The sequence below is a fragment of the Octodon degus genome, unplaced genomic scaffold (assembly GCF_000260255.1).
Source record: "Octodon degus isolate 3935 unplaced genomic scaffold, OctDeg1.0 scaffold00091, whole genome shotgun sequence".
Taxonomy (NCBI): Eukaryota; Metazoa; Chordata; class Mammalia; order Rodentia; family Octodontidae; genus Octodon; species Octodon degus.
In genome coordinates, this window is record NW_004524667.1 from 2,350,202 (window position 1) to 2,359,075 (window position 8,874).

The 8,874-nt window shown below is 34.7% G+C and overlaps 1 protein-coding gene across 1 annotated transcript in view; it reads right to left on the reverse strand.

Moving 5' to 3' along the window:
- Positions 1-1,154: 1,154 nt before the first annotated feature.
- The window catches only part of Vcpip1 (valosin containing protein interacting protein 1), a 32,591-nt gene continuing 24,871 nt past the window's right edge, over positions 1,155-8,874 (reverse strand). Inside the window, exon 2 of the mRNA XM_004637564.2 lies at positions 1,155-3,340. Coding sequence (XP_004637621.1) covers positions 2,448-3,340 — 893 coding nt within the window. The 3' untranslated portion in view covers positions 1,155-2,447. The remainder of the gene's footprint in view (positions 3,341-8,874) is intronic.

The following is an 8,874-nucleotide window of genomic DNA, read 5'->3' on the forward strand; positions in this document are numbered from 1 at the left end:
TAAAAATCATTAATAAGGGGTGGGTAGAAAGTACTTGTGTAGCACACATGAGGGCCCAGATTCAATACTCAGCAATGAAAAATAATTATTCCATTTGTATTTCAATTGATTTAAAATAATTTTAAGAAATTTGAGCACTCCTCCAAATGAAGGCTTTTTGTCTTTACTTGGGTGGAATCCCAATTGTTACTAAAATAGCCACACCTAACTAGCTTCTAACTAGCATTACTGCCATTAAGAAATAAAAAACTGGGGGCCTGTCCCTTAGCTCAGCTCTTTAAGTGGCTGCTTCAACAAAGCAGTCAGGCTCAGGTTGCTATGGTTCGATCCCCAGAACTCAAGCCAGCCAAACCTGGCCTGAAGGCATTCGGAGGAAAAACAAAGAAATAAAAAACTGTCAGAGATTGAACTTATCTTCTAACATTTACATGTGCATTATAATTTACACTGAGTTTAAGTAATTAATAAGGAAATAATTTTTTTTAACATTTTTCCTGAACATACCAAGCCACAGGTAAAAATATTTGTTAAAGGTGATAACATAATTTGTCTGGAAGCACTGTATTTTTTTGTTATTGAACAGTTTTCCTATATTTAAACCACTCCCTTCCCCCCAAAAAGTGTTTCAATGGCACCAAAAGCCAAAATGTTTAAGTAGTTATTGAAGTGATATTTATAATTTTTATTTAATACTTAGCTATACTAAGTATTAAATATCATTTGACAGCTCTTACTTTATATAAAATCAGTATATAACAGCAAAGTTCTGAATTTTCCTGCTGTTTTTTACACAGAGAATGATGTCTGAAAGTAAATTTAGAAAGGGTAGAGTGGAAGTAAGATGCTGCAAAGAAAGATGTCATAAGATAAAAACTAACCCAAATACATACATTTTATTCAAAATGTTTAGACTCTCCATTTTTCCCTTATTCAAAATGGAGCATTTAATATGTGGATTTAGTTAGAGACACTTCCATAGAAAAATGATCAAAACCTCCCTTACTGGAAAAACAAGTATTGTGTATATCCCTTATAAATCGACAGGCAGAAACCTTTAAACACTTGATTGTATGCTTTCTGATGTGCATTTTCTTGGAATGACAAACAATTCTGCACCTGTTATAATGTGCAAACAAAGACAGCCAGGCTTTGAATGCTCTGAGAAAGAAATTGTATTAACTTACATTTTTGTCTTTCATCCATTCAAATTCAACTTAATTTCAGTGAACAGAGGGAGATAGATTGAAATGTACATTTCAGAATACAGATCTGCAGAACAGGATAAATTAGTGCAATACCAATCTTGAGATAAACACTTTTGTTTCTAAGGGATAAGCTGTTTCTTAAGGAAGCTGGCACTAAAGATTTAATGAATACAATATTTAAGCAAATGCTGAGTTGATCAGGGTATGGTGCAGTAAAATTTGCATCCAAATCCAGTGAAGCCAACAAATAATCTTATGGACTCTAATAAAAAAGGAAACATGTTTGGTTCAGAGGGGCTCAAAGACACTTAGCATATATAGGTTAAATACCACTGATCAAAATGTAACTCATTCATAAAGATAAATTCTTATTTATAAATTCTCTGTAAATCTGACATATTCTGAAAATTAGAAATTAACTACTGCTACCATTATTTCAAAATTTTCTACCACAATTTAAAATCAACTCTTACATAAGGTTAAAACAAAACAAAACAACAAAAAAAAAAATTAGGTGGTACTTGACCAGGCCAGGATTCAAAAAATAATGGTAACATGTTATCCACAGAGCACACAATTGGCCATGTTGGTTCAGATAGTAGCTAACTGAATCACATTATCATTCAAGAATATTTTTCCCTAACTTTGCTCAAATTGGCAAAATGTTTTTCATTACACCCTATTCTCAAGATGTTTTTGCCAAGAACAGCTATTTCTATAAATATATTTATGTTCACAAAAATGTCAGTATCACTGTCTAATCATTTTGAGAATTTTAAAATATAACTTAGTTTAGATAACTTTCAAATTTACATAAATCTTCGACACTCTAATAATGTAGGATGGCTATCCTGATAACATCAACATTAGCAAAATCTCATTTCCTCTCCAGTTCTGATCTTTTCTGAAATCATACATTTTTAGCACAACAATTTTCATTTTTGAGACATTTAAGACTTTCATGGAATTGAATTACAAAGACTTTCAATGAACCACAGAAATGAAAGAAACTTATCTCAGCAGATCTAAATATCTACTTTATAGGAATTCAGAGCCAGCCTGGGCAGCAGTATATTAAAAGCTATTGCCAATCACACACTTGCTATCATGCACTGAATAACAAGGTATAATCTTTGAATTATATATGTACAAGATTTTAAATGACTAATCAAGTTATGTGGCCCAGCCAACAAATATTACATATTCACAATAAACATTCTGCCTTATCAGTGCCTGATTAAATCAAGAATGATCCATTGGCTCAGTTGTATTAGTCATCTCAGCATCTTGACTATCCATTTCTTCAGGTTCCTCCACAGAATTTCCCTTTTGTGCTTTTGACCTCGTGGAAAATGCTGCCCCCAGTGCATCTGCCACACAGCTATCAGTTATTTCTGTATTCAAATTTTCAGTACCACCAGTTAAAGAAAAAGATTCAGACAACCCAGTCTGAAGATTCGCAGACCTTGTAGAACTTACACCTTCAACTTTTCTTTGAGGAAGATCAGATGGAGACTGCTCTGTACTTTGATCCCTCAAGTGCTTGTCCATTGAAGCCTGAATAGAAGACACCATTTCCTGCAATTTTTTTCGCTGGGCTTCAACCAAATCAGGATCAAGCTGCCTGCTGTCTCTCATTGTTACTACTCCAGGTGCTATTCGGATAAACTCACTGTTACTAGGAGCAGCTGTGAATGCAGGAGGCTCTGTTTTAGTGGAACTGTTACTAAAGTCTGACCCTGTATTATGCTTTCTTACAACTGGAGTTTCCCTAGCTCTTAGATCATGGTGTGGGTTACTTGATGCAGTTCCTAGAGAATGCCCCTTTCCCTGAAAGGCAGTTACATTATGAAGTTGCTCAGATTTCTTTTTCACTACTCCGCCACTACCTAGTTTTAATAGCCCATGTGAGGGACTTGATTCTCTACTTCTTGTCGTGGCCTCTGCTCGAACCTGACTTACAGCCTCTTTCACTAAATCTTCAACATCAGGACCAATAGGGAAATGTCCTGCAGTATCCACACACAACTCCAGTCTATCTTCAGAAGCATTGTAGACAAAGGTTTTGCCAGGTAGATGTGGAAAAGTGCAGTGCTTGCCATCAGCCATACCTAAAGAAGAGGAAAAGATATTTACTATATTAGCAAATATACTAGCAAAAAAGTATTAATAAAGACAATTACGGTTAAACAGTGATTTTTCAGTTACTATATATAGATAATGGGTTTAAAAACAAGATTAATAGAAAACAATTCATTTTATTACGAAAAACACATCATCATTGACATTTGTTCCTCCAGGGGATTTTTTAAAAAGAAAACACTGTCCTACTAGTAATGTTAGGAGAGGGGCTTAAATCAGCAGAAATGTAAGAAAAATACAATGTAAACCACTAAGGAAACAATTTTATTTAATACAATTCAGATTATAATTTCAAATAGGCATTAATTTCAATAGTATGTAAAGTACCAACTAATAAAATTCCAAGTACATCCATATGCTGTGACACATGCCTGTAATCCCAGCTACTTGGGAGGCTGGTGGAAGTAGAACAAAAAAAGTTCTAGGCCAGCTAGGGCAATTAAGTCACTTAATGGAGTCCAGTATCAAAATAAAAAGTAAACAGGGCTGAGAGTTGGGTGTGGTAGTACATGCTTATCCTCCCAACACTTAGGAGGCTAATGCAGGAGGACTGCAAGTTCAAGACTACTCTGGGCTAAATGGTACATTCAAGGCCAGCCTGAGTTATTGTAGTGAGTCCCAATCTCAAACCAAAAAAGGGACTTGGGGACGTAGCTCAGTGGTAGACTTATTCAGCAGGCACAGGGCCCTGAGTTCAAGCCCCACTGAAAAGAAAAAGATAAAAGTATGATCTCTTTATTTACCCTAACTAGACAACTGATAGAAACACATACAAAAATAACCACTGGAATACAGTGTTTGCCTAGTATGCATGAGGACTTGGGTTAAATTCTTAGCACAGAAAAAGTCAGAGATGTGGCTTAAGTAATACTTTTCTAGGCACATCCTGTAGTCAGTTTACTGTCTCCCAATCTTCTATGTTATATACAGATAAATTAAGGCTCCATAGATGAAGTTAGCAAAGAAGAAAATTTTGTATATTTAAAAAAAATTTTAAATATTTTGACAGATATCATCCACTGAACCTCTCTGTATGGAACTAAAATAGACTGTAAAGATTTAAAAAATCCTATCTATTCTTAGGTGATAGATACTAAGAATAAATCACTCTAATACACTCAGCTAAGTAGAGTGGGGGTACACTGTACTGTATCTTGTTTATCTTGTTTATGTGAGGATTCAATAAGAAAAGACATCACAGTCCCTAAAGGAAGCCAAACAGACAATATAATTTAAATCACTCAAAAGATCTTGTAGTTGCTGCTTTCTACTGCTGCTGTGATGCTTTCCCTGGAAGAAGTTACAGTTCCCCCAAAATTCATCACACTATTATTTATAGTGAAACACTGGGATACAACATAAATTTTCAACAAGAGAATGATTAAATAAACTATGGCCTAACTACTTGATGGAAGTAACATGCAGCTATTAAAATTTAAATTAGAAAGCTAGCAAGTCTGATATACGCAGTAAATTTGTTAGAAATGAACAAAAATATTAGCAAGTGCTATAAAATTCAGAGAAGGAGATCATGGATGAATTCTGAAATGTTTTGTGAGTTATTTAGGTAACTCCAATCATGTAGGATATTAAGAATAGCTCTTCCTTTCCTCAAAAAGCTCCAGGATAATTCCAGTGTACCTCTTTGAGAATATTTCAAATAACCAGAGAAAAGAATTCAACTGTAATTGTTTTATATATCTATAAATTATTTTTTGAAATTTAAGAATCAAGGTGCATTAAAGTTTCCATATCCCAGGTCAATAATCCCATTACTCATTTACAGAAAATATTTGTACACCAGTATTTGCAGCTACATTACTCTTTATATCAAAAAACTAAAAGTCAGTACAGTGGTACTGACTGGTATAATCTCAGCACTAAGGGATGCTGAGGCAGGAGGACTGCACATTCAAATTCCACCCAAGCAATTTATCGAGACTCTGTCTCAAAAATAGAAAAAAGGGGAGGGGGCTGGAACTGTAGTTCAGTGGTTGACCATCCCTAGGTTCAATCACCAGTAGTGCAGAGAAAGAGGGAAACTGAAAAAAAAGGAGACGGAAAGGGGAAGAAAGACAAATAGACACACATCCTGAGCTGGAGAAGAAAACAAAACTGGAAATTACCCAAAAGTTCATCGGCAGAACAATCGATAAACTGTGTTTAAGTGATGTATCACAATACTACATAACAGTAGAAATGAATGTGTCTCAAACCATCAACAAGGATTAACCTAAAGGAGTATTACACTCACAAAAAAATATACACCACACATTTCGGTTTTCATAAAGTTCAAACACAAGCTAAGCTGATTATTATATAGTTAAGAATACAAATCCAAGTGTTAAAATGGAATTTGCCATTCATCTCTGCATTTGTTTTTGAAACAAGACCTGCAAGGAAACATAAGAGGAAAACTGCATTTAAAGACAAATTTAAAATACCTTTCCAAACATAAAGAATAGAATCACAATAGTCCAGATTTATACTATACCATATATCTAATCAAATGTAGATATAATCATGTTAGGATTGATTTGAAAAAATAAAAGCTGGGCCAGGTAGTACAAGCCTATAATTCCAACACTCAGGAGAGGCTGATGCAGGAGGACTGCTATGAGTTTGAGGCCAGCCTGGACTACAAAGTGAGTTCAAGGCCAGCCAGAACTGCACAGTGAGACCCTGTCTCAAAAAGACCAAAAAAAAAGCTTGTAAACAAAGTAATGGAGGTATGTCTGCCTCATTCTGGAGGGCAAAAGTTACACCTGAGCTTGAGGAGGTCTTGATATGGCTTTATTTAACCACAAGTTAGTAACAGTTTGCCACTTAAACTTGTCATTAAAATAGAGAAAAAGTTCACCAAAATACTTGCACTCTGGTAGGCTGAGTCAGGAGTATTGCAAATTTGGGACCAGGCTGGACTCCATAGCAAGTTCAAGGTCAGCCACGAACAAAGACTCCATCTCAACAAACATAAATTTACCACATATAATAGAAGGAAAAGAGTTAATCAGATTTAACAAAAGCATAAGGAATGAAAAATAAAAGCAAAAATCAGTAAAATTGAAATCAGAGAAAAATCTATGAATCTACAGTTGTTTCTTTGAAAAAACTGATAAAATTGATAAAATATTAGCTAGGCCTGTCAGGTAGGCCCAAATTGCCAGTATTAGAAATGAAAGAGCTATAGACATTGAAAACACATTAAGAAAATACTACAGACAATTTTAGGGCAACACATTTGCTAGTGCAGATGAAATAGATTTGTTGAAAAACAAAACAAAGCTTCCTCAAAAAGTAACTTTTAGAGTACTCTATTAAAGAAATTAAATTCCTAGACCAATCACAGATGGCTTCACTGTTGAACTATACCAGTTGAAAAAGATGTAGTATGGGTTGGAGGGAGGGGAGGGGAATGGGAAAAAGAAGCAGCAAGACATATCATGTATAGGTACAAATTCCATATAATAAATGTTATCACTATGTATACCTCAAATATACCAATAAAATAAAAAAGTAGTATCAAAGCTATTACAATCTAGCAGAAAACAAGAAGAAATGCTTTCCAACACTATTTAATGAAACCAACATTATCCTGGTTAGAAAATTATTTTTTAATTAGTTTTCTTTATTTATTTTTAATATTTTATTTGTGGGGGGGGCAGCTCAGCCCACCAGGGGGCGGGGCTGGCTGGCATGTGGTGCTGGGGATTGAACCGTGGTCCCTGTGCTTTGCTAAGCTTAGCTTGTTCTAAGTAGGTGCTTTAGACCACTGAGCCATCTCACCAGCCCCTGGTTAGAAAATTATTGTAAAAAAACTATAGAGCATTATCCCTTATGAACATAGTTACAAAAACACTCAGCAAAACATTAGCAAATTGAATCCAGCATGCAATGTTGGTTCAACATTCAAAGGTCAAGCAGTGTAATTCACCCTATCAACAAACTATCTCAATAGAAGAAAAAGAACACCTGACAAAATTCAACACTCATTCCTAATAAACTGTCAGCAAACCTAGGAATGAAAGGGAATATCTTCAACCTTATAATGGGTATCTCTGAAAAACTCAGAGGTTGAATGTTTCCCTCTAAGGTAGGGAATAAGACACAAAGGTCCACTTTCACAATGGCCAAGAAACAAAGGCCCAGAGATTGAAAAAGAAAATTAAAACTTCTATTTGCAAAAGATGTGATTACCTAATATTTTGTTTTTGTTTTTTTTGGTAGGACAGTTTCAATAATTAACACATTGCATACATTCTTCCTAGTGGTTAACTGCTGTACAAGATGCGGACATGATATCCTATTTACAAACACCATTAGAACAAATTCCTCTATTCATTAAGAGAATGTAACTATGTATCTATCCTAACCACTTTGAATACACAGATACAAAATGGACATTCATCTGTATCCCCTTAATACCAAACAATCTGTTGAAAAGCTACTAGAATATGCTAGGTTAGCAAGGTCACAGGGTACATACAAGATCAAGATATAGAAAAGTTTAAAAAAAAAAGAAAACAGTTTTATTTCCATAGACTAGCAATGAACAACAGATAGTTGGAATCTTTTAAAAGCTTTTAAAAAAACTGAAATAGGTATTTAGGTACAAAATTTAAAAAAGTATAAAAAACCTGTACGCTAAAAATTGTAAAACTTTGATGAGCTAAATTAAAGACTTACATAAATGAATAAATATAACATTTTTATAAGTTGGGAGAGGGGCTGGGAAGATAACTCAGTAGAATAAATGCTTGCCTGGCAAGCGCAAGGGCCTGAGTTCAAGCCCCGGTTCTGAAAATCAATCAATCAATCAATCAATCAATCAATCAAGTTTAGTGGGCCGGGGACATGGCTCAGTGGAATATGTGCTTCTTGAGTTCAATACCCAGTTCTGAAAAAAAAAAAAAAAAAAAAAGTCAAGTGATAAAAGCACAGTGTCCACTTCTCTTTAGGGGGCTGGGGAGCCAGGGAGATAGCTCAGTGGAATAAGCACTTCCCTGCCAAGCACAAGGGCCTGAGTTCAATCCAAAGTTCTGCCAAAAAATAAATAAATAAATAAAAAGGCAAGATATAAGTTGGGAGACTCATCGTCAAGATATCAAAGGTTCCTGAATCTCTATGTTCAATGAAATCATAAAATCTCAGCAGATACTTGTAGAGAAATCAATAAACAGACTCTAAAATTGCTATGAATAAAAAAGGACCCAGAATACCCAAAAACAAGTCTGAAAAAGAGTAAGATGAAAGAAGACTGATTATAAGAATTACTACAATGATACAATCATCAAGATGCACCACAACAAACAAAACAGCAAAGAATTTCTAGCACTGGACCATGTATATGGTCAAATATTAAGACGCAACAAAATAAAATTATTGAGCTACATTTTGCTTATGGTATAATTCACCCATTACAAGTGTACAATCCATGATCAACTGATTTTTTTTTTTAATTTTTAACTGTATTTATTTTATTTTATTCCAGAACCAGGGATTGAACTCAGGCCCTTGCACTTGCCAG